This window comes from Scatophagus argus, chromosome 21 (genome assembly GCF_020382885.2).
Source record: "Scatophagus argus isolate fScaArg1 chromosome 21, fScaArg1.pri, whole genome shotgun sequence".
In the NCBI taxonomy this organism is placed as follows: Eukaryota; Metazoa; Chordata; class Actinopteri; family Scatophagidae; genus Scatophagus; species Scatophagus argus.
Window position 1 is genome coordinate 10124602 of NC_058513.1, and position 26805 is coordinate 10151406.

Genomic DNA, 26805 nt, shown 5'->3' on the forward strand with positions numbered 1-26805 from the left:
TATATTTGACAATGATGATGATGATAGGGACATGCGCAGCGTGTTAGGCTCAGATTTAACATGAGCACAGAGGCTTTTTCCGCTTTCGGCACGTGAATGTAAAACAGACTCCCAGTGTCACACTCTGCACACCATCAGTACATCATCCTGCATGACGAAGCTCAACATCCAAATGAAACAACAACAACAACAACAACAAAACAGGAAGCAAAACACATAGCTGAGTCCAGAGTGACTGTAAAGTCATCAGATAACATGGGATAAACCTACCAAAACCACATTCTTACTGAGAGATGAACAACTAGGATGAAATGTACTCCTGTTTTCAGTAGTGGTTACTCAAGTAACAACTATTTAAGTACAAATGACAAGTACTTTTGCATTGCTTGATTATGTTGTTTTCATGCCACTTTCTACTTTGTGAAACTTTGAAACGTTGTGCTCTCCACCACACTATAATAATTTGACAGCTTTATTTGTTAGTTACTTTACAAATGAAATTAAAAAAAACATATGAGAAGCATAGAAAGTATGGCACTTTGGTCAATTGAACTACCCAGCAGAGGTCAAATGATTACTTTATTAATCGATTAGTCTATTAACAAAAAAAATTAACTGGCAACTGTTTTCATATTCGCTTAAGCCACGTTTCATGCAAAAACATTTCATACATATGAGGATTTGCTTCTTTTTTACTTAATAACTGTAACTTATTTTTAATAATTTTAAGATTGGGACTATTGACTGCACAAAATAAGCATTGCAAAGGTGTCACTTTGCGCTCATGGTAATTATGCAATTGGTAATTTTCAAAATTTCTTTTACTAACTAAACAATGAATCATTTCACAGAGAAAATAATTAGAAGATTAATCTGTAGGCTAATGAAAAGAACCACAAGTTTCAGGCTTGTAAAAAGTAGTTAAACTGAGCTCCACCTTAATCTTGTACAAGAATAAAATCATGCTTTTACTTGAATGCATGAGTAATAATAATCCAACATATAGCAGCATAACAGTCATATTTTTCTTCACTGAGTGATTCTCCTCAGTAAAGGATCACGCTTTCAGTGAGTAATAATTTACCTGAGTTGTAATATTTTACTTGAGTTGCCGTTGCAGAGGATCTTTGCAGTATGATATCTGTACTTTTACTTGGGCAAAGGGATCACAGTACTTCTCCCACCACTGTAGCAGATCGTTGACGCAGCACTGCCCTGCAGATTAAACTGAAGTGGAGGGCGGGCTGAGTCAACGTGCCACTCCCCGCTCAGGCCTTCACAGGCGCGCGCCTCTGCTCCTGCGCGCTCTCGCGCTCCACTACCAACAGGCACGGAATTCTAGGGAGGAAGTTACTGAGATTGGGAAACGAGCAAGAACTCCTAAGGTGCAGAAAAAGAAAAAAAACCGAACAACCTGGAGACAAGAGCACGTCAGAATACGGCAATTTCTCACTGGGAACAATAAATCCTCCTAACTTTGGAATATGGACTAGAGGCGCTGGGTCACAGCAGATGGAGGCGGCGAGAAGTTTGGTGTTTGTCGGGGCCGTGCTGCTCGGAGTGACGGGCGCCTTGGGCAGAGAAGGTGGGTGACGTTCCTCGCCTTTTAATGGCTCAGCCGTTCGCAAAAATACACGCGCAGTCCAAACGGGAGAGTCAAAGTAGTGTGTGGGTTACACTTGAGTATACTTTCGAGCTTCGGCTTGGTCCTCAGAGGTCGATATTTCTGGTTAGGAGCACATTCCTCCGTGAGTCCGCAGCCCTCGTCCTCACTGCTGAGGCTCGTGGGACTCATGGAGCGCTGACTGGGTGGAAGATCACACCTGTCACAAAGTAGCCTCGACTGATTGTTTGGACTATAACAACCATGTTGCAGCTTGAAGCACGCTTTTGTTGCACAAATAAACCCCGCTGGAACAATGTAGTAGTAGTAGTTGTAGTAGTAGTAGTATTAATAATAGTGAAACAGGTAAGAAATATGAGAACTTGCCGAAGCGCCGACTGACTTGCGTGTGCAGGCGGACGTTAGGCTGGTTTGCGCTGTGCGTAAACAAAAACAAACCTGCACTAACAGACAGCGCATTGTGTGCCAGGGATCATGACGATGTCAATTATTCACTTCTGGCTGTAAAGAGGACATTGTCTGATAGAGGACCACTTGTCAAACTTGGAGCTTGAGTGCATGCGAGGAAAACAAGAGCTAACTGAAAGTGGGACAAATTTTATTTTTATTCTGCGAGTTGATAATGCTAAAGCAAATGAGCATTTAATGATGTAGGATCTCATCTCATTTCGTGCAATTTCACCCCTCTTTAAACATCAGTGTCTCAGTTTAAAGGTTAAACACTGTTGACATTGTAAAGGACAAACAGTTCATCTTTATCATGTAAACAGTCTTTATTTGCAGCTCTAGTTCGTAGTCGTGGTTGCACAGGATTCCGCATTGATTGAGTTCTGTTTTCAAGTGAACTTAAATGTCAATAAACCTGGGCTGACGATTTTAAAAGCATTTAATGTGTCACAAGCTCATGGCAAAATATTGACATTTGATAATTCCTGGCAGTCTTTATTGACATCTGCTTGGCCGGTTTTGCTAAAAAACTAAACCCAGTTGAGGAAATATTGACCAGTGCATGACTTTAACATGATAATATGAAGCACCATCATGTGTTCTTTACTACTAAAATGGCTAACACGAGTAAAAATATATTGTAGTGACGCCTTGTTGTCTTTTATTGGCTGCTACCACCATCACCTCTATAGACACACAAAAAAACAAAGCCAAGAGTCCCAGGTCAAGTAATTTCAAAATACAAATGCATTGTTGGTAGGAACAGGTTGGTGCACTTCACTCAACACTGTCAATCTCCAAAGCATCGCTTCAGTGTGAGGGCTGTGATTGGTCCATAATCACTGAAATCTGTAAGGATTCACGCGCAAGGGGATCATTTTTCACAGTCTTGCTTGCAGTTATTAAACATTGTTATGTGAACAGTTTGTATCCACACACTCACACACACACAAATCCTGTGGCCGACAAGTGTGTGATTTAAAAGGTTGGCGGTTGTGTATTATTGTCTTGTGAATGAAGTTCCATAATCTGCCACTGTGTAAGAACACGCTGTGTGTTTGTTGGCCTCACTGTCCACATAGTTCATGTCCTCGTCACACTCCAGTGCACCCATTGAGCGAAACCCACTGCAAAGTGATTAAGTCCGAGTCTGAATCGCCCTCAGTGGCGGGTTAACTCAGCCGGCCGTGACTCACCAGTGTGTGCTGTGTGTGATCTAACTCGCTCTGGGCTGAGGAAGGGGCCGTCAGTGGGGCTCATTACCAGCCTCGGACGAAACTGTCAACACCTTCCTGTGTGCTTTTCTACGGTTTGGGTTACACACCTGTAGTCTGCATTTGCTGTACACTGACACGCATCAGTACGGTTTGAGAGTAAATCCCAGCAGCCTCAACCAAAATGCTTTTGTTCGGGTTGATTTTCAGCACAGGTCTTCTATAGAGACCCAAGTTTCTATTGTTATCCTTCACTAACCTGAAGCTGAACACTTTTCAGTCAAATTTCAACCAGAAATCATATCTGAGATGACAAGTTAAGAATGAGAATTTCAACAATTTCATCCATACCGTTGTGATAAACATTAGGGATGGGAATTGATTAAACTTTAATAGTATGGCCGTTAATAATTCTATTTTCAGTCTGAGTCATTATCAGAGACAATCATTCCTGCTCAGTGGACCTGTGGCAATGGTCTGTCATCATCTAAAAGAGATCAAATGAGAGAATATATGTACAGCATTGGTTTAATCTTGTTATTTTTGGCCAAAAATCAGCACATCCTGCCTGCATGACTCCAGTGTTGTTGCAGGATATTTACCCTCTGTAACGGATGTGATTTATTGGGAAGCAGTGGTCCTTGTGTGAAGAGTGTCAGATACGTGGCATTTCTGAAATTTAAGCCCCTGTTGTGTAGTTTTAGCATGTTACTCGTGTTTCCTTCCTTACTTGAAATTATCACTTTACAGACATTAAAACCTGCACCACTGTCAATGTTCCTTTGTGAAATGAAGCCACGCTTTGGAACGTTTCTTCCTCCCTGATACAATTCCTTCATTTTCCAAGTTTTATGTCTTTGTTTTGCAACGTGCAACCGTCAGAAAAAACATGCCAGCATCGATGACAGGAATTTATAAGCTCGGAGGTGTGAAATTGAGACTTACCCAACAATTTGGAATCGGTTTTCAAATGGAACCGCTTCTTTTATGCCCCCATCTCTAATGAGTAATCAGTTTTGCATATTGACAGCAGATTATCACCCTCATAAAGAGTGTTTGGTAGCAGCTTTCTACTATAGGAGCACCATATCACCCTGTCATCATCCAGCCTTAAATTCAACAGGTTTTAAACATTAATTAGCTCTTTGCACTTTATACAGTTTTCCCTTTCAAAAGAGCTTTACATGTGGATTCTGATGCTTTCAAACTGTAGTGTATTCTGATGCAGTGGTGTTGTCTGAGGTAGGAGTGAGGAGTTCATATCTGTGTCTTCAGTGGAGTATGGATCCTGTTCTGCTTGTCTGTTGAGCAATACCTGTTTTTTCGTCCTCGGCTGTAGAACGAAGGGGAAGAAAGAATGTGTTCAGGAAGGTTGGGAGAAATTTGAAGTTTATGCAACACACATCGTTAGGATTAGCAGTGTATTAGAAATAGCAATGACATGTTAAATCTGAGGGATAATAAACTGACAGAGAAAGTCCTGTTGGATCACCTAGTTCTGTTTTTGTTAAGTTCTGACGGGATCTGATCCATTAGAGGAGAGAGTCAAACCTGGGAATTTTGTTAACTCTTCTAGTGGGTCAAACTGATGGATTTTTTTCCACCATGGATCAGGCTAACTCCTGCAGTAGCATCGCTGACACCACGTTTCTGTCATTTCCCGCACACACTCTCTAGTAAACACACATGCACACTCCCTGTGCTAACTGGCATGCTGCCACACACAGGTGTGGTTTCAAGATGGCTTTCAGTTTGCAGTGTCAAGAAGTACGCTGGTGCAAAAGTCGCCACATCCTCTCTGGTAGGAAACCAAGTTAAGATACACTCAGGCACTATTACAAGGTACGGCCTGAAGTCACTAAAATAGCCAACAACGTCACTGGGGAAAGACCACTGAACTAGAAATTAGCTCTGCTCTGTTTTATATGATTGTATAGTTAATGCCTTTGAGTTTTAGTCTGTTGCCTTGGGTTCTGTGAATTATGAACAGTATTCTTAACATTTTTTTTTGTGAATTTATTAATTAAAAATTAATAACTTGAATTAAGAAAATTTGTGGGACTGAATAAAATTCATTTCTTTCATGTCTTTTCTTTGATTAGTTGATATTAAGCAAATTACAGGATGCTTACTAACTTGATGCAAGAAAAGATTGGCAATATTCTTTTCCTAATATCAGAATTGGCAAACGAGATACCACTTCTTAAAATATTAGTATAGGTAAGAGCTGAAGTAAAGAAAACATTAAACTAGCATTACGTCAGAAGGCAACACTGTTTACAGCTTCTCGAAAGCCAACAATTAAACATTCACACCCACTTCATGCAGTGATTGGCCAGATATGCAATGTAAGCAAGGTGCAAACGTCCTTTCTCAGTTTCTTCCTCAGTCAACGTTGTGTGTACAAAGAAGTGCAACACTATGACTGCCCTCCAGGAGAGACAGTGTCTATACAGTGTCTGTATTGTGTCTCATGCTGTTTATGATGGCAAGCTTTTCACCTTCAGACAAGGCTGACAGCATGTTCTACAAAGTGGTTTGCTCAATTCAGGTTCCTATGATGCATTAAAACCCTCAGCATATATGCTGAAACACTGAATGAGATCACAGTGAATGCTGTGTCCTAACCGGACTCAGAATTATCAGAATGAGGACAACACACAGACAAAACCTCAGACAGACAAACAGACAAACCTGGACAGTGAAGTTTCCATAGCCATGAAACTCTGTGCAGAAACCAGCACATTTAACTGTGTGTGTTCACTTGGATGTCAGTGACAATCACTGGTTGTGTGGGTGACCCTTTGGACTCAAGTGCCGGAGGGTCACTGGTTGCTGATGGGTCTTTCAACAAGACTGAACTGCAACCTGGTTTCTCTTGCCTGCCTCCCCCAGAACAGCCATGTGTGTCATCTTTTAGATATGCAAAGACACATTCCTGTGAAATGACACTTTTCCAGAGTCCAAAAAGAGTTGGGCAACAACTCACGGAGGAAGAAATGACTGTGGGAACTGGACCTGGAGGTGAAATGTTTCAAACGGCTTGTTTCTGAAAGCAGGTAATAAAGACATGTAGTGGGTGAATTTGAAGGAGGAGGACAGGGATTATCACGTGACGGTGAGCAGATAGAGCCAAGTAAGTGATAAAAGAGAGTGTTTTAGGCCGTGAGGATGGCGGGGTGGGCTGCTCCTCACAAGGCCACACATACTACACACAGGCGCACACAGCCGTTGCTGAGAGACTTTTGGAGAACAAACAATGAGGGAATGAAAGGAGAGGAAGCTGAGAGCTGGCTTTACACACACGTGTTGGAAATGGAAAATCTGCTCTGTTGTACTTTCTGTTACGGCACATTAACCTAATCCCCAGAGCTGGAGCTGTCTCTGTTGTTTGTGTGTGTGTGTGTGTGTGTGGTAGTTTGTGGCGACTCAGGGAGTCAGTTTCTGTTTATGTCTTCTGTTTTACCATAAAGATTTAAATGGTGGAGAATAAAAGCAGGACTTCCTTCTTGGTAAGACGTGTAAAACTATTTTCCATGATGCCATCACTGAAGACGGCAGTGATTAGTCATTTGATTTGATATTTGACACAAGCTGCAAAGCCTGGGTGTGTATTTTTGGCCGCCACTCTGTTAATCACAGACCCGTTTGCTGCATTAGCTTGCTGTCACATCTTAATGCGGACCTGATTTATGCTTTATGACCCAGTGCTTCTTAGCAGAGGTGCAGGAGTTTTGATGTGGGTCAAATTGCTCAGCCATCACCAGGAAACTTAACACGTGGCAGACGCATTTTGTGATAAGAGCATGCCTTTCCTTAACTATGTTGAACCCCAGTGTTTCATAAAAATCACCGTCTTCTGCCTGCCTGCCAGCTCTTCCTGTTCCTCTGATGATGTATCTGAGTCCTTCCTGAGGGACAGAGATAGCACAGGGGCTTCAATCGGGAAAAGTGGGTTGACTATTGAAGGGCTGTTGGAAGGGAGCCAGAGGAAGTCATTTATAACCCCAGCAGAGGAGGGACTGTCCGCTGCGTGACTGCCTGCTAAAACATGGGAGCTATGTGTGTGCAACAGCCCCCCATGAATTGTAGGACTGTGTGACCCTGAATGTAATGCTGTGTGTGACCCGCTGTGGGGAATCTGTGCTGTCTGCTGCCAGTGGAAAATATATCATAAACGCTGAGAGACAGACAGAGGCAGTGCAGATGGTGTGCTTTTCAGAGTACCCATTCAAGGCCACTTGTAAACAGTTACACCGTCAAAATATGTGAAAGTCCTTATAGTCATCGTCATTGCAATCTCTTATATATTCTGCCCAGAAAGACTAAGTCGGTGTTAAGACAGTGACACTTGAAACCTCTGTAATGAGATTCTTTATTTAGATTTCCATCTTTGCTTAGATTATATATATATATATATATATATCTTTGCTGAGCTCATGTGAACAGATGAGGCAGAACAATCACCAGGGTCTGTTCAGGATGTGTCCCACAGAAAACTGAGTGTGTTGCTGTAGAAATTGTAAATATATTATCTACCTGCTGAATATTCTTTCAGTCAGTCGGTCCCAAACAGCTTCAGACAGTTTCTAATGAGGCTGAGTGAATGGAATTTAAAAATAAATAACTATAAATAGATAATTTAATCGTGATCCCATTCAGGAATTGAATAAAACTAAGCAAGTTAAGTAAGGGGGAGGTGAAGGGGTGCCTTTTTCTGAGCTTGGTCTGAGGGGAGGGCCACAGTCTCAGACCTTGAAAAGCCTTGGTTTAATCCATAAAATGTAAGAAAACAATGAGGAAATCTCTCAGTTTTACCAGATGTTCCCAAGGTGAAGTCTTTAAACACAAACACAGTTTCTTTCCCCAAGCAGTCACTCTGTTGAAGTGTCATCATCATCTACCTCACTAATTTAACAACACAGTACCATTATTATCTGTCTGTTGCACAGCACTGCCTTGCACTGTATTTATTTATTTAAATCCTAGTCTACCTACACTGTCACTGCACTACTCCACAGATTCACTGCTACTGTATATAGTATTTTTTTCTATTTTTTATCTTTATCTTATTGTATATAGTACCTTTGTGTTCTTACTGCTAGGTGTTTGTTTTTGTACTCGAGAGCAAAGTCTAACCGGAGTCAAATTCCTTGTTTGTACACGCAAACTTGGCCAATGAAGCTGATTCTGATTCTGATTCTGATTCTGATTTAAATCCCTTCTTTTGTCTGACCAACAGTCCCACCCCAAAGATATTTAACCCGTAATGATATAAAGTGGAGAAAATGAGCAAATTCTTAATTCTGAGAACCTGAAATATTTGATAATTTTTCTGAAATAGTGGATTAATTTTTAGTTAGCTAATTGTTTCAGCACTAAATAGAGCATGTGCTCATTGCTCAAACTTACAAAATTGCAACATTAAAACAGAATTGGCTTTAAAAAACGCATAAATGTTGAGCCACAGAAAAGGTTTTTATTTTTACTGTTTTACATGCCGAATGAAGTCAGGGTCATATGTTATCTGTGTTGCAGTGTGTCTTGGTACAGACATGAAGCTGGCTCTACCCTCCAGCCTGGAAAATCACTACGAGACCCTGAGGCTGCTCTACACTGGCTGCCAGGTCGTTCATGGCAACCTGGAGATTACGCACCTTCATGGAAACCCTGACCTCTCCTTCCTTCAGGTAAAAGACTTTGTGTGTGGGTTTTTAAGGTGGGGCTGGTGTTTTTGGGTGGGCTGTTACACAAAAAAAAATGGCGTTTGAATGGAAACCAGTTTAATCTTGACATGAAATAAGAACAAAACAAAGACAAAAGGTAGATGTTACCTGTTTCTGTTGCCATAACAGCATCATGTATTTTTTTTGTCTCTTTGCCTCGTCTTCTTCTTCAAGGGGATCGTGGAGGTGCAGGGCTATGTGCTTGTAGCCCATGTGTCTGTGAGTCTGATCCCTTTGGACAACCTTCGGATCATAAGAGGCAGCCAACTGTACAACTCCAGCTACGCACTGGCTGTGCTGGATAACACTCTGGGCGGACAGGGGCTCAGGACGCTCCGGCTTCGTAGTCTCACAGGTCAGATACCAGTACAGCAGAGCTCAGAGTTGATGTCCAAACCCAGTATGACCTGTCTGGACTGGACTGGAACTATGACTGCATGTTTCAGTTGTTTTGGCTGATTCAGTTTATCAGCATCTTCACATTTAAAACGTTAAAGCTTTTAAGAGAGTTTGGGGAAGACCTGGAAATGGTGAGGAATTCCGTGGCCTCCTTTCATCCAGCATTTGTTGTATCTATATATTGTGTTCCTTACAGAGATCCTGTTGGGTGGGGTGTATATGTGGGGGAACCCCCACCTGTGCTTCCCAGACCCCCAGAACATCACCTGGAGGGACATTTTGGACGAGCAGAACATCCATGCCAGGCTGTACCGGCTGCAGCCTCGGGCCCCTAAATGTGAGCACCTGATTGACTGATTTTTAAATGTTATTGGAAAAATTTCACTTGTGTCACAGTAAGCACAAAACAGGAGACAGGGGCAAAAGCATTTCTGTGAGCGTATGGAAAAGATAGACCAGATTTAAAACTTACTATACACAATTACAAATGGTCAAACAATAAGGGCCACAATGGAATTTGAATGAAATATCTCATTAACTACTGGATGGATTGCCATAAACTGCTTTGCTACACATATTCATGGTCCCTTGAGGATGAATACCACTAAATTTGGTGATCCCCTGACTTTTCCTCTTGTGCAACAAATGGGATTAAAAATTGTGGTTTTGGCTGAAAGATCTTGACAACAAATTGGGGGAGGAGGGGACTACACCAAGTCACTGTGTGAAGTGGGTGTAAATGTTGGATTGTCACTTTTGGGAAATTACAGAAACGGTTGAATGCAGCCCCCTGTCTGTTCTGACGTTGGAAAGGTGTGAGTCTAGGGGCTTTCCAGAGCTGTTTGACTATCCAACAAGCAGTTTATGTGTTTAAGTCAACTGGCATCTCAAACATAACCCCAGAGCCGTTTGCATAAGTGTATGCTAATTTTATTTCCTCTTAAATTGTGTTGGATACATGCTAGGCTCTTCTTATTTGTTCTTGTTGGGTTTCTCCTGGTACAGGTCCAGATTGTTCTGCTGCCTGTGGGGAAAGCTGCTGGGGAGAAACTGCACAAGACTGCCAGACCCGTGAGTTATGTGCACTCAGTATAACACTGTTTGGTTTTCATTGGAAAAAGTCCAGAGCAGGTGATAATTTTCATTTTGTAATGTCTGTTCAAAGTGACCCATATTAAATGTGGGTCTAGCTGTCAGCGGTGTAAAGGTCCCCTTCCTAATGACTGCTGTCACACGCAGTGTGCTGCTGGATGCACCGGACCTAAAGACTCAGACTGTCTGGTAAATCACAAACACACACAAGCTTATCATATTGTTGCGTTTTCTTATCTCCGGTGTAATCTGCTTGTGTTGTCAGTGATCCCTCTTTTCTGGAGTAACATATTTCCTCCCACCTGTTCTCTTCAGGCTTGCCGACACTTCAACGACAGCGGTGTATGTAAGGAGAATTGTCCTTCGCCTACTATTTATGACCCCGTCACCTTTCAGACCAAACCCAACCCAAACAAGAAGTTCAACTTTGGAGCCACCTGCGTCAAGACGTGTCCTTGTGAGAACTTATTTTGAAAAAAAGAAAACTTAGGAGGAAGGAAGTTAGCACACAGTACTCAACTTGTTGCCAGTATGCATTTTCACTGCTGCACCTGATGTTTAAGTATCTTACTATAGGGGGCCTTGATAAGGGTAGATGCTGATGGCAGAAAGAGAAATAAAGATTATTTATTCATTTTCTTTGCCAAGATTTCTACACACACTCCAGGGATTCAAACTTGGCAATGTCACAGCCACAGTCCTGCTTCTGTAATGGTTCAGGCTACCATAATGCCATGTCAGCATACCTAATTAATTTCCTTTTTCTCTGAAATTGCCCTTTGAACACTTTGTCTTCGTGTCTGTAGATAACTATCTGGCTATGGATATGGCCTGTACTTTGGTTTGTCCCAAAGCCAACCAGGAAGTTATCATCACCCAACCTGATGGAATGGAGTCACAGAAATGTGAAAAGTGTGAAGGAGACTGTCCTAAAGGTGGGGATCATTGTTTCTTTGTGGGTACATTTGAGTTAAAACGTCACATGTTGTTGACATGCACTCAATAGCCCCTTTATTATGCTCACCTGTGCATCTGAACATTAGTGCATATGATCAGACAGTCAATTGGCACAAACCCAGTGCATGTAAAGGCATACAGACACAGGCATGCTCAAGACATTGAGTTGTTCAGAATAAACACCAGGATGGGATGAAATGTGATGGAAGTGATTTTTACCATGGAATGATTAAAGATAGGATGCGTTGAGTATCTCAGTAACTACTATTCTCCTAGGATTTTAATGCATAATAGTCTTTTGAGTTTACAGGGATTAGTGAAAAATGAAATGATAAAAAAACTGTGTGTGGGAGGGGGGACTCAAAACTTTCAGAACTTCAACAGGAAACAGTTACGTGTCATATGATTACTGACGTTCTGGATTAATTTAAGTTGAGCGTTCTTCACATGCATGACAAAGAGCTTCAGTGCAGGTGATTATGATACATACTGATGCTCTGATGCATAGCATGAAGACAGACATGTAAAGTGAACCAACCTGTTTCTGCCATACCCTGTTATGTTTGGCTTTTGCCTCTTGCATCAGCATTGATAAGTGATTTCTACATGGCGAAACAATGAATCCTTTCTTCATACTTCAGTTCTAGAGTTAAGTGGATCCATTCTAGGTAGTGGGTTAATTTGGTTATCTTGGTTAATTCAGTAATTCTGCGTTGGGAGAGAGTTCTCAGCTATTACATAAGTTAATTAAATTACAGTTTATTTTCTGGAGTTAAGATAAAGTGATTAACAGCCATTGTCGTGTTTTGTACTGCAGGGTGTTATGGCCTGGGTATGGACAACCAGGGCGTCGTGGACAACAATGGCATAACCATGGTAACATCCTCTAATGTGGAGCAGTTCAACAAGTGTAAGAAGATTTTTGGTAGTCTGGCCTTCCTTCCTCAGAGCTTTGCACGGTAAGAGATGGGCAAGACCTTAGAAACAACAACAAAATGAAATAATTTAAACTTAATAATGTGCATGTAACCACACATATATGCTTGAAGTTTATTCTGCCACAGAGCAACGTCCCTTCTGTTTAGCACTTCAAATATTTGAGTTTGCAGAAACATCTGTGGAAGATTCTTTGTGTAAGTCCAGGGGGAATGTTGCCACCCAAGCCAAACCCTTTAGGTTACTGTACTCAGACATGAATGTTCTTCACTTTTAATACTGTCTTTGTGTCAACAAGAAAGAAGAAAGAGAAATGTGTTCATGTATTCGTTATGATTGTTCAATTGAAAATGAAGTCTAATTGAAACAAAGTGTGCCGAATAACAATGGTAACGAGTAAATGGTAGAATTTCTGCACTGTAATAATATATACATAACTAATCAGCTGAGTCACTAGTCCCTCTGTGGACGTTAACTGAAAGGCTGGTTGATCAGTCTACGTGACACAAACTGCTGCCGAGATGCCAGGTCCCTGATAAATGATTTTGCGTAGGCCAGTTATTCACAATGAAAGTGTGAAATGTAAACACAAACTTGAGATAACCTGCACCACCTGAGATTTTATCAGAAGGAGAAAATCATTATGTTCCAAATCAAAAATGAAATGATCTAACTCCTTCAGTTGTGTATTAACTTATTTGAACCTTATGTTGTCACTGTCCAGGGACCCTGTGACCAACACGTCAGGCTTGACCCTCAAGCAGCTGAGTGCCTTCAAGAAACTAGAGGAGATTACAGGTACTGATAGTACATATTGGTGTTTGCTGCAGTAAGTGTTTATTAAGAAAAGAAAATCTGCTTATTCATTTTTGTAAAATCATAAGATTCAGAACTGCAGTTTTGCCATTTCACTAAAATTTTCCACATAACCCAGCACAGATGCCTGGTATACAGAGCAGCCTATGTCTGCTCTTTTCAAGTGTTTTAATGTTTTTGTCTGATTTTTGCTCTGCAGGTTATTTGTACATTGATGCCTGGCCAGAAGAGTGGAATAACCTGAGCGTGTTTGAGAACCTGAAGGTGATCAGAGGCAGGATGCTCTACAAGTAAGACTTTTAAACTGTCTGACTGACATATAAGTGAGTAAAATCAAAGGTCCCTCACTGTGCTGTACAAGTTTAACACTGTTGTGATTTTAGCTGCCTACAGATTTTTCTTATGCAGCTTTATACTGCTGCAATAAGTCTTCTTACTGTTGTTATGCTGCTTTGTGTCTTGGTTTGTGCTTGTTTTTTTAGGTTATGTGTCTCTGGTTCAGTTGGTGCAGTTTGTTCACTTTCAGGGTTGTAAAGGCTAAATATTAGCCAGCACAGCTGCTTTCACTTGCAGCACACACCAGACAGGATAGCAGTAAATGTCTACAGATTTCTGGCTAATATAATCTGCTCAAACCATACAGCAAAGTCTGACGTTATTGTTTGGGTAGAACAGTCCGGTCAATTCTTTGTTGTAATTAAAGTTTCTTCCTTGCAGTTCTTTTTTCATCAGTGTTATTTGTGACAAGATGGTCATTTTCCCAAGCTTTCTTCAATTCAGTTTTTTATTCCAGTTCTATAGGCTTTATTGGCATGAAGTTCTGTATTTACTGCCAGAGCCCAACCACAATTGGGAAAAAGAGGATGTTGATGTTGTTTTTCTTCCTTGCTTGCCCCTCAAAGTGTTGTGTGTTGCACTAGTAATATCTCCTAATCTCTGCCTTTTCACTTTCTTTTCAGGGGTGTGTTTTCACTTGCAATCCAGAATCTACACATCCAGTCTCTTGGGTTGCGTTCGCTACGTAGTGTCAGTGGAGGTTTGGTCCTGTTGCATAACAATTCTCAGCTGTGCTACACCAGCTCACTGCCCTGGGAGACTCTCCTCCATCCCACCGATGGACCTCACCGCATTGTCAGCAAGAATGAGGACCCCCAAGTCTGTGGTAGGTGAACACAGCAGCGTCAAGCTCCACCAAAGTGACCACACACTTGTCACTTGGCAGCTGTCTTTATCCAAGTTAAATACCTTGACCAGATACAAGATTCAGTTTCATTTTGTGTTCAAGCAAAAATCCAGCGACTGTTTTATGAATTGCATTTTAAAAAACATTCATGGATGTTGTTGCATGATAGATATTTGCAATTTTTGATAAGACAGGTGGTGCATGTTTGCTTCATCCCTTACAAACTGACATAAACAATTGTTTTCTCTGTTTTTGTATGTGTGTTCAGTGAAAGAAGGGCATGTTTGTCACCCGCTGTGTAAGGGGGGCTGCTGGGGCCCAGGGCCCAGCCAGTGTGTGTCCTGCAGTGCTTTCCAACGCGGCACAGAGTGCGTAGAGCAGTGTGACATCTATCAGGGGTAAGAAGGTTTGTGTGTGTGTTTGTGTGTGTGTGGCTGCATTAAACCAATAATAATAAAAAAGACAAACAAGCGCTAATGTTCCAAATAAAGCCGTATTCTGTGTGCCATAATCCTCTAGAAGTTCACCAGAGTAAACAAAAAAAAAAAAAACAAAATAAAACTTATCATGTATTCACCCAAAGCAAAAATGTGAACAGATGGATTTAAGTAGGGTTGATTTGACTGGATTGCAGCCAATGCCAAAATAGTCACAGCAAATCAATATAAAAGCTTTTAACTTAAATTGTGCCCTTGAGCAACTATATCTCACTGACAAAGTAAATAAATGAGATACCACTGGGTACTCAACGCTAAGATTTCCTTTGTGTGTGTGTGTGTGTGTGTGTGTGTGTGTGTGCATGTGCATATTTCACAGAAGTTAAGTGAATAAGTAGAGATCCATTTCAAAGTGGTCCTGATTTGATGATATATGTGTATGCTTCACTCAGTCCAAAGGCCTAAAATACCCTAATAAAGCCATGCTACACAATTAACCTGTCACATTTTTAAACTCTACTTAAATCGTCTTTGACTATTTTTAGGATGAAATAAGAGTCCTCATTTTTATACGTTTGAAAATGTGTTAGTTGCCCATGTTTTGTCCAGCATTTTTTGGCTGTAAGGGTTGAGCCATTTGGTTAAAATCAACATCACATTATGCATATTTAAAAGAATCTTGATGTTCACTGAACATCAAGATCAACATTGGTAATGACTTGTTCCAGTGCATCCCATGTATGCCTGAACACACTGAGATCTGGGGAGTTTTGGGGGCCAAATTGAGCTTTTTGTCATGTTCCACAAGCTGTTCCTGAACATTTTTTGTGGTGTGGTTACTTGGTTTGTCTTGCTGAGCGGACGACCACCGCACTAAGAGCATGGCATTATTCTCTTCACATGTCAGTGGTTTTAATGTTTTGGTTGATCAGCATATGCCCAGTTGTCATGCATTACATTAGAGAAGGTTTTTCATACATGTAAAACTTGGCCTGTATGCCAGGTATAAAGCTACATCAGCAGCCAGTTAGCCTAGCTTAGCATTAATACTGAAAACATCATGATATGATCAAATTTTAACAATACAATTTCACTCAAAGTTGATGACCAACAGTATGCATTGTTGCCTGACTCTTTGTGGTTCAGAGGGCAAGCTATCCTGAGCAGGTCATCTGGTCTAAGTCTAAGGCTCATAGCTATTTGCAGCTGGGGGCCCCCCTTTCTAAAAATGTGTGTCCTTATGAGAGTGTCAGGTGCTTTGTATAAAAGCATCCAACAAATGCCAGACTGTGTAATTTGATGTTATGTTCTGTGCCTGCTGTGCTTGTGTTGCAGGGCTGTGCGTGAATACGCAGATGGATCTTTGTGTGTCGCCTGTCACACAGAGTGTCGGCCTCTTAATGGCTCTGCTTCCTGTCATGGCCCGGTAAGGTGTTCATGCAGGTTAAAGTCCTTCTGACTGTACAGTGCTGATTGTTATAATTATGTTGGGTTTTATGACAAAGTAAATAATCTGGAAATGTCTCACGTACATGACGCAACCATAATGACTTCCGATGAAATTCAATTCAATTCAATTCAATTCAGTTTATTTATATAGCGCCAGTTCACAACAACACTTTCCAATTTGAGCAGGTCTAGACCAAACTCTTTAATTAAATTGTAAATAGAGAGAGCCCAACATTCCCCCTTCAGCAAGCACTTGGCGACAGTGGCGAGGAAAAACTGCCTTTTAGAAGGCAGAAACCTCGGAGCAGACCCTGGCTCAAGATGGGCGGCCATCTGCCTTGACCGGTTGGAGAGAGAGAGTGAGAGAGAGAGAGAGAGAGAGAGAGAGAGAGAGAGGCAGAGGGGGTGGGGTGTGAGAGAAGGAGCACACAAGCAGAGATGCATAGCAGCAGTAATAATACCAGAAGTATCGGAAATGTAGATAGTGATAATGACAATGAAGTATACAGAAGTTATTATGGTGATTTTGATAACAATAGTAGTAACAATAATGGTAGTAGCTGTACTGAGTCGTAACAGATTTAAATCAGATTATGACTAAACAGTAGTAATTGCAGTAGGTTTTGAGCAGGACCGCAGCAGGAGGTCCAGTCGTGATCGATAGGAATCTGCGGGACAAGAAAGCACAGGGACTCCAGGGAAGAAGTTGTGTTAGTAATATGCATTAATGGGACATGAATGTGTGCAGAAGGAGAGGGAGAGGAAGAAAGAGCTCAGTGCGTCATGGGAGGGCCCCCGGTAGTCTAAGCCTATAGCAGCATAACTAGGGGCCGGCCTAGGCCAGCCCTAACTATAAGCTTTATCAAAGAGGAAAGTTTTTAGTCTACTCTTAAATATAGAGAGGGGGCCCGCCTCCCGGACTGAAACCGGAAGATGGTTCCATAGTAGAGGAGCTTGATAACTAAAGGCTCTGGTTCCCAATCTACTTTTGAGGAAGGAACCACACTAGGAACCACAAGTAGCCCTGCATTTTGGGAACGCAAAGTTCTGGTGGGATAATAGTGTACTATTAACTCTTTAAGATAGGATGGTGCCTGACCGTTCAGGGCTTTATAAGTGAGTAAATCTATCCTGAATTTTACAGGTAGCCAATGCAGAGAAGCCAGAACAGGAGAAATATGGTCTCTCATGCTGGTTCTTGTCAGTAGTCGTGCTGCAGCATTCTGGATTAGCTGGAGAGTCTTTATGGATTTATTGGGGCAGCCTGATAGAAGGGAGTTACTGTAATCCAGTCTAGAGGTAATGAATGCATGGACTAATTTTTCTGCATCTTTCTGCCTAATCTGCCTAATCTTTGCGATATTGCGGAGGTGAAAGAATGCAGTCTTTGAAATATTTGCTATGTGCGAGTTAAAGCACATGTCCTGGTCAAAGATAACTCCTAAATTTCTTACAGTGGAACTTGAGGCCACGGCTAATCAAGTTTGTTGTTATTTCGGGATACAATTAATAAAAATATAGATTTGAATGCATACACATGACTTCAGCATAAATCACTGCGCAGCAAATGGACACTTAGGCTCCAGCCCCCCCGCGACCCTGACGGAGAAGCGGCATAGAAAATGGATGGATGGAAGTCAGAACTTTCGACGGGGCATCCACGTACTATAGTGGTCTAAAGCGCATACCATGTAACCACTAGTCCTGGGTTCAATTCCAGCTGGCGACCTTTGTTGCATGTTACCGCCCTTGCTGTTTCAGCACATTGCCTGCCTGTTTCTACTTTTAAAAAACTCAGATAAACTCAGAAATGGCCGGCAAATAATCTAGATAAAGTCACCTCGCTACATCTGTGTCAATGCGTACTTGAGTTTCTTTCTGTCTGTGTGCCTCCAGGGTCCAGAACACTGTGCAGAGTGTCGAAGCTTTCAGGACGGAGAGTTTTGTGTGGATCATTGTCCCAGCGGTGTGAAGGAGGATCAGCAGACTGTGTGGAAGTACAGCAATGCTACAGGACACTGTCTGCCCTGCAACACCAACTGCACGCTGTCGTGAGTGGACATCACAAACGCAAGCACACACTGACACCACACACACGGTGAGAACGATTTCACAGCCAGCTCTTCTCTGTTTCAGCTGCACTGTGATGGATGAGAGAGGCTGTCCCATCGACACCAGGACAGGGTGAGCTACGCATGTTTGCATTTTCCACTCTTTTTTTTTTTTTTTTGTATGAAACTGAACAAATTCAACAAATCAGAGCTGTGTTGAGCTGTTTGTCTCTATTTAGACCTGGTACAACCATAGCGGCTGCGTTGGGTGGTGTGGTGCTCTTCTTCATCCTGCTGGCTCTGCTGGTCTTCTACCTGAGGAGGCAGAAGAAGCTGAAGAGGAAGGAGACAATGAGGAGGATCCTGCAAGAACATGAGGTGGGCACGAATTTGCACACTGATGTTTATTATTTAAAAAAACAAATAAACATAACATCTTCATGATTTTAACATAAATAAGGCATGCTCGTAATTATTAAACATCGGTGCAGAATTTAGTTGTTAGCTTCCTCTTGGGTGTCATAGTGTCTAATGAAAGAGTCTCCTTCCTTCATGTGTACAGCTGGTAGAGCCTCTAACACCCAGTGGTGCGTCACCCAATCAGGCTCAGATGCGCATCCTGAAGGAGACTGAGTTGAAAAAGCTCAGGGTTCTGGGTGCAGGGGCGTTTGGTACCGTTTACAAGGTATGTGTACTGGTTCTTTAACAGTGTAACAGTATTGGTTGTTATTTGGAGAATAAGTAACGTTTTCAATATTTATTGATCACTTGTTTCAGGGAGTGTGGGCTCCTGATGGTGAAAATGTGAAAATACCAGTCGCCATTAAGGTGTTACGAGAAAACACTTCACCAAAGGCCAATAAAGACATCCTTGATGTGAGTGCAAGCCAGATTCGGACACACATGTCTGTAACACACGTAACTAGAGAGCAACCACTCTACTTGTTTGACCTGTCTTCCTCAGGAGGCGTATGTGATGGCAGGAGTGTCGAGCCCCTATGTGTGTCGTCTGCTGGGGATTTGTCTGACCTCCACGGTGCAGCTGGTCACTCAGCTGATGCCGTACGGCTGCCTCCTTGACTACGTCAGGGAGAACAAGGACCACATCGGCTCCCAGTTCCTCCTCAACTGGTGTGTCCAGATCGCCAAGGTATGTCATCAAGAAACAAGGTCCCGTCTTTTTTGTTGGTGTAGGTACATGCACCATCGCTTGCAGTAGTAGAAGAAATTGTGTGTTTTTAGTTAGCCAAACAGCAGTGTCTGAGTTTTGCTGATCATCTTATTTTTCCTTTCAAATTTGATGTGGTATCAGCTTGTATATTTGTGGGCACAGATCTGTGTGTGATGGAAATGTGTGTGTGTGTAGGGGATGAGTTATCTGGAGGAAGTCCGGCTGGTCCACAGAGATTTGGCCGCCCGCAATGTTCTTGTTAAGAACCCAAACCACGTGAAGATCACAGACTTTGGTCTGGCCCGCCTGCTCGATATAGACAAGACTGAATATCACGCTGATGGAGGGAAGGTGAGAGCACGCCGTGACTGTAGGAATAATATTTATCTACTATTTGTTTACTCATCTATTTAAACAGAAGCTCTGTGTCTGTGTTCCTAGGTGCCAATTAAATGGATGGCCCTGGAGTCAATTCTGCACAGGAGGTTCACTCATCAGAGTGACGTGTGGAGTTACGGTCAGTATCAATCAGGGCTGGAAATGAAAAAACGTAGAGACCTTTTTGAAATTGGTGTTGCTCTTTGTCTTATGTTTCTAATGTAGCATTGTACAACAAAATGTAGGTAAGGTTTAAATCAATTGTCTTTTTGTCATTTTATATTGTTTTCTAGCTGTAATTTTAAGAAAAATTTAGATTTGCCTAATTAGTGGATTCTTAATTTTGGAACAATAGTACTTAGTACTTCAGAAAAGTGGTAGTAAAATTTGAAATTTTGTTTATGTTCAGTCAGTAATTGCGTATTCAATGAATGGGTTTCCAATCTGTAATCCTTACATTTCAATGAAAATGTAAATGTAAATATATGAAATAAAAATAGATGCCATATGATGTTTGCTGAACAATAAATTCATAATAGATGATGATTTTTATAATGTATTCTTTAAGTCAACATGCTCATTTTATGCATATCTTAGTTTCATGCCAGTCACCTTTCTGCGCATTATTCCTGATTTTTATATTTTTATTTATTTACAACATTTTGCTGTTAATAATCATTCGTTTCCTTCTCAGGGGTGACGGTGTGGGAGCTGATGACATTTGGTGCTAAACCCTACGACATGATCCCAGCTAGAGAAATCCCAGATATTTTAGAGGGGGGAGAACGACTTCCTCAGCCAATCATCTGCACCATTGACGTCTACATGATCATGGTCAAATGTCAGTAGTTCTCACTGCAGCGTCTGTCTTTGTTTATCTGCATAGTAAACCATTGAAAGCAGTTGGATGAATAATGTGGAAACTGAATATGACCTTTATGTAGTCTATTTCCTGTTCAGTTCATCAATGAAGATGAATTATTGTTCATTGCAATAATATATTTTAAATAGCTGCCATCGTTACGCATCCCTAACAGAGCTGCATGTTCGTAGTCAGTGTTTTAGATGACTGATTGACATCTTGATGTTATGTTTGAACGACAGGTTGGATGATAGACCCAGACAGCAGGCCGAAGTTCAAAGATCTGGTGAATGATTTTACTGCCATGGCCAGAGATCCTCCTCGCTATGTAGTCATTCAGGTATATTTGTTTCATTTTGCAAATGTTTGAATTTTATGTAACTGTGCTTATATTACGCGATCATATACTGGCCTTGTGATGTACATTGTAGCATATTATTTTTGTAAAACTGTTGTCTGTGATGATAAATAAAGACTTACTTATACGTCACTACTGTGTTTCACATCTGTTCTTGCCTCTGCCTTGCAGAACGACGAGCAGATGAGCATGTCCAGCCCAGTGGACAGCCAGTTCTTCCGGATGCTTCTGGAGGAGGAAGGGAACAATATGAGGGAACTCCTGGATGCTGAGAAGTATCTGGTACCTCAGCCAAACCTCTTCCCCAGGACTCAGGGAGACGGGGCTCAAGCCAACGGGCCATCCAGACATCAGTCACATAAGGTCAGTGGGGATGAACCACCATTCTGACTTTGATTGCTCTTTGCTCTGGGCTTTTACTAAATAAATTTCAAAAGTCAAATCCAAGCAAACAATACACAGATGCTCTGATCTTTGTTTTCAGCTTTTATTGAAATAGTTAATGTCAGATAAAACATAGAAAGTGCGTTCAGACAGTTTGTTTGTCAGATCCAGTTTTTAAGGACTGATTGTTCTTAGTTATCAGGTTGGATTCTGTGTTAAAGCGTCATCAAGCTATTAGCATTGTTCACTGTGGCAGATCTAAAGAGTATCTAAAGTAAATTCAGTTTCCAGGCAGGTTTTCTTTCTTATCCTAGCAGCTATAGGATGGCTGTCATTGTGAGCATGCTAACTTTAACATTTAGCTCAAGCATGCTGGTAGAGCTGCTATTGAGTATTGTTGTTTCCATTTTTTTACAGGATTTTTTTCACTTTTTTGTATTACTAAAGTATAGCTAAGTATTAGTAGTAGTTAGGTAGTTTTGACACATCTCCATAGATTTGCATAGAATCAAACTAGCAATAATCTTTCCTCGCTGTCCAGGTTTGATTAAATCTGATATCAATATAATTTGTGATTTGTACTTAACAGTCCCTTAGCTGTTTGGACATGTAGCAGCCTGGGGACTGTTTGTGTGGCTGAATTCGCCTTCTTTTCTTTACTATTTTATAATGCAACTCTCCTTTCAATCCAGCAGAGCAGAGATCAGGGCTTAGATGTGGACCCCCCTGTTGCCGGTGCTCCTCGGAGCATGTACTCCTCCCTTACCACTCTTGGCCGTGGTCAGTACCCTACCTTACCTTTAGGAGCCAGCACCTCCAATGGCCTGTGGACTCCTCAGTACCCAGCACTGACTCGCAGCCCCTCAGCGGAGGAACAGTCTGACTCAGTCTTCCTGGATGGGCCTCTGGATGACCCCTCACTGCCCCCCGCCAGCCCTGGACGCTACTGCGAAGACCCTACCTACTCCAATGGGAGCCAGGGTGACCTGGAGACAGATGGGCCAAATGGCTTTCACCATCCTCAACACCTTCATCACTCACTGCCCAGACGGAGCCATGGTCATAATCACAATCATGCCTTACCAGGTAAGTTTGACGTTGCATCCATAGTAGACTCTCAGGCTAAATCTCAAAATGTTTTGTTCTGAACGGTCTTTCTTCCAATTTCTGTTTAGAGTACGTCAACCAGGAGATTCAGCATCTCAGACCAGGAATCCCTGAACGGCCCAGCACGCTGCCTCGTAAAGGCACAAGGGCAGAGCGTCGCCTGCCCAATGGCCTGAGCTCTGGTCGTAGTGTGGAAAACCCAGGATACTTGGTCCCCGCAAGCACTGGAGCCTCCACCTCTACAGCCTTTGACAACCCATACTACTTGGACTTTGAGACCAAAGCCAAAGCTGGTGCCGGAGCCGCAGTGATAGACAGCCCTGAGGCACTGGAGAGAGACGGAGGAGTGCCCAGGCATGTGAATGGGTTTGTGACCCCCACGGCAGAGAATCCAGAGTATCTGGGACTAGCGGACACCTGGAGTGGATATACCTGAAGAGAGGGGCTGTGAGCAATATGATGAACTCAAGTCACAGATTCTGTTCTACTGAGGGAAGTGAACAGTGGGAAGGGGAAGATGAATGTTTGTGGGACAGAAATGAGCTGGGTGGTGTGATTGATATTGGGAATAAGCATGTGGAAGTGAATCTCTCCTCAATATCAAGTGAAGTACATGAATCCAAACTAGTTGGGGTTGTCTGGCACTGAAGTCACAAAATCACCCAGCTGTGACACGCCATGACTCAATGCAATGTAGCATTAATCTGGTGTTTGTGGTGTTTGTGTTCCTGTCTCCCTCTCAGAAATCTGTGCTTTCTATGTGACTGCTAAAAAGAAGTTCAGTCTATGTATATACAACGCAGTACTTGATAAACAAATGAATTCACATTTGAAAAAAAAAACCCATCACGGTACAAGAAGAGTCAGATTGTCACAAAATCCAATATTTAATCAGATCATTGAATGCTGTTTTTTATGTTTTATTTTCTTTTTGTTTCTTCTACATGTGAAGCCTTTTTTCGTATTCCCTTTGGTTCCCTCTTGTGTCTTGATATGCATTCAGGCCAGCTCAAAGGAAAAAAAAAAACATATAGAACACTTTGACAAAGTGAGCCATGTTGTGCATTGAAGGTGATGTTTAGTATTCTGGTCACTTTCTCGGACCTGATGGGGGTCTTCAACACACTCAAAGCCATTTTGTTTTGGCCACAGAAGACCCTGCAGCCCATCTGGCCAGTAGACATGCTCTCTGAAAGAAAGGCATGCTGTATGTAGAAGACAGGGACATTGTGCCACACTGATGTCTGTGGTTGTTAGTGTCTGTAGCTGCAGCTACTTTGTGGTACAGCAGATGAGATATGAGGTACTAGCAGACTTTCTGAGTGGCAGAAATTACAAAAAAACAAAAAACTATATACAGGTAACTTAAGTTAGAGCCAGCTTTTCAGGGATTTATCATTTTACAAAGAATTATGGGAGGTTATGTGCATTTTAAATGGTGCACAATGCACTACATGTTCGTATACTGCATATACCCTCCAGGCTTGTGTTATCGCAGTGAGCCTTTTGGTGGCCTTTCACTGCACAAGAAAGCAGTGCAAGTTACTGGTGAGTATATTCCACAAGAAGTGAAGAATTTGCATGTGAATATACATGTGTTTGCTACCCTTTATGGAACAAAGAGCAATTCTTCTGTTTGTGTTTTTGTGTTAAAGTCAGCAATGCACTAGACACTGGAGCTGAATGTGAATCTGCGGAGGATAATTTTAATTCTGCTGTTTGTGTTTTTGTGTTAAAGTCAGCAATGCACTAGACACTGGAGCTGAATGTGAATCTGCGGAGGATAATTTGGATAATCAGTGCATGGCTCAAATTCCACTCAGCGAGAACACACTGGCAGCCCAGTTAATAATCAACAGAATTTTTTTTTTTTTTTTTTTTTTTTGAAGCGTGTTTTTTCCATGTTAACTGGTGCTGGGCTGGGGGAGGTCAAAATCCAGTCAATGGAGCCATTGTCTGACCCTCACATCCTTGATGGAAAGTCAGTGCTCTCTCAGCTCGCACGTCCCAACAACTGTTGTTGTCGCAGCTTTGAAAAGAGAGAAACAGTTTTCCTCTACAGAGGTTTGGAACTTGCCGGCAAAATGTGGTTCAGTGTTTCGGCCTCAAAATCCTCAACAAGTCAACTGACTGGGTTGTTGAAATATGTAGAACCCTCCACAACCCTATCAACACAGCAGCTTTACTCTGAAAGTCTTTGGGAAAGTTTGTTCTCATATGGGTTTTGAAGATTTCCTCCCCACCCCAGAAATGGAAATAGATGGGGTTTTTTTTTTTACATAAAAATGTGCTCAAAATTTATTTTAATACCTTCAGCTATCATATACTAATATAATTTAGAAAGGAGTTATTATTTAGTGATAAGATAACAGTTTTTCATAAACATAACAGTTGTGTCTGAAAACATAACAGTTTTTCTTCCGTGTTTGAATATATATTTAAAACATCCAACATGTAATTTGAGGAAATTCGAGGTGCTATTGGGGGGGGGAGTAAGTTAGTACCCATAAACATGAACTGTGAGTGCTGGAGGTACGACTTTTTCACAGGATCATAACAATATTACAGCAGAGCTCACATGCGTTTCTTATGAATGTGTTATTTCTCCTAGATAGTATGAGACCCCAACTTTATGCACAATCAATGTACGCCTGTTTACACTGTAGTGTCATTTTGTATGAAAAGTCTCATGTAGCTGATACATTACCCAGGAATCTCACAGATGAGGGTCTGATCTACCTTCTGTCCTCCCTAAAACCATGTGTGTTCCTTCTTTGTTTGTCTTGTTCTCTGACACAGTTTTGATATAAAACCATTCAATTGTACAGAGGTAGAGGACTGGCACCAGTCACGGTCTGGTGACTTTGTGGTTTGTGCTGAATCATGTTAAATCTCCTGCTATTCTCCCTGCTGAAGTGTTCTTCGGCAAAATGCTGAATCATGATCAGCTCAATGTCAAAAAAGTAAATTGTTGTTTTGCTCTTCGTAAATTGTGAGATTGAGCAGAAGAGTAAGCTGAACTAAAATGTGTCCTGTGGTTGTTTTTATAAGTTTGTTAAACATCTACCTGTGTGTTTAAAAAGTCTGAAATGTGACCGAAGCAAGAAACTGCATGTTTTTTGGCCAGGAGTAAGCCTAAGAGGAAGGAAGGAATAGTAAGCTAACAGGAGTGTGCGAGTGGTTTTACGAAATCAAATATCTGTAATTTACATTTTGAAAAAAACAAAATCTTTTGTACTTGTGAATATTTTTTACCTTTCACAGTTTGTCTGATTGTGACAATATATGAATAATAACCATTTTTATTGGGAATTTTTAATGCATAATTTTCTATTTGGTCAGTAAGTAAGTTGGTAGCTAATTTGATTGGTTAAATTGTGACCGGTTGCTCTACTGTGGAGGGAGAGGAGAGTAAATACATAAGACAAATATTTCATGAAGAAATGGTCATTTTTATATGGAATTGTTTGAAAACATTATTTGTGTTTAAAAAAAGTTTAAAAGCATACATAAAGTGTTTAAAACTCGAGCTGCAGCATGTTGTGATCCTTTACAGAGGAAACCTGATTTTTCCTGTTAGCAGTTTTCTTTTCCCTCAACATTGGGTTTCTTTTATGTGAACTGCATCAAATACTGAAAAAAGTGCAACATATCAGAAACAGATGTGATATGAAACATTTTAGAAAACAATAAGGGAAAGGAAAAGCACATAGATTAAATACGTAAAAATAATACTTACAGATTTTGTATTTTGAGACTGATTGAAACAATCTTAAATTGTAAAGGAATCCTGTCTTCACCTGGACTTACTTGAAAATATGCATTGATTGCAATACATTTGGCCTGTCTTAAACCTCAGTGTTGCTCACAAAATGAGCTACAGAAATGTGAAAACTCAGACTTAATCCACTACAGGGTGCTGAGCATACAACAAACTGTTCCTGCCACCCAGTGACGAAAACTGGAACTACAGCAACAGGGTTTCGCTGAAGGAGAAAGAGCATCAGGGCATCATGTACTTGTTTGAATTCTCTGAATTGTGTTTACTATGTTAGTTGATTTTCATTCTTTTTTTTTTCTTCATACATACTCCTTTGGAACCACCAGACGGCCAATGTCTCCTGGGTTGGGGTTTCAGTTAAGTTAGTTCCTGTTTTGTTTTGAAGGCTTTCCTCCTCGTGTGTACACATCCTGTCTTTGTCTCTTCCTGCTTT

The 26805-nt window shown here is 41.4% G+C and overlaps 1 protein-coding gene across 2 annotated transcripts; it reads left to right on the top strand.

Annotated features, from left to right (window-relative positions):
- The first annotated feature begins 1247 nt into the window (after positions 1–1247).
- On the top strand, positions 1248–26118 carry erbb2 (erb-b2 receptor tyrosine kinase 2). 2 transcript variants are annotated; one of them, XM_046376307.1, is made up of 27 exons: positions 1248–1585; positions 8824–8975; positions 9186–9366; positions 9607–9747; positions 10416–10481; positions 10576–10691; positions 10818–10959; positions 11309–11437; positions 12277–12418; positions 13120–13193; positions 13411–13501; positions 14171–14373; positions 14663–14792; positions 16167–16257; positions 18177–18331; positions 18417–18464; positions 18571–18709; positions 18894–19016; positions 19109–19207; positions 19296–19481; positions 19698–19853; positions 19944–20019; positions 20575–20721; positions 20985–21082; positions 21272–21463; positions 22177–22570; positions 22660–26118. In XM_046376307.1, the coding sequence occupies exons 1-27, from the start codon at positions 1513–1515 to the stop codon at positions 23025–23027; spliced, it is 3912 nt and encodes a 1303-aa protein (XP_046232263.1). In that variant the 5' UTR covers positions 1248–1512; the 3' UTR covers positions 23028–26118. The 2 variants fall into 2 exon arrangements, with proteins under 2 accessions (XP_046232263.1, XP_046232264.1); XM_046376308.1 differs by having other exon boundaries at positions 1250–1585; positions 22180–22570.
- Positions 26119–26805: the final 687 nt, after the last annotated feature.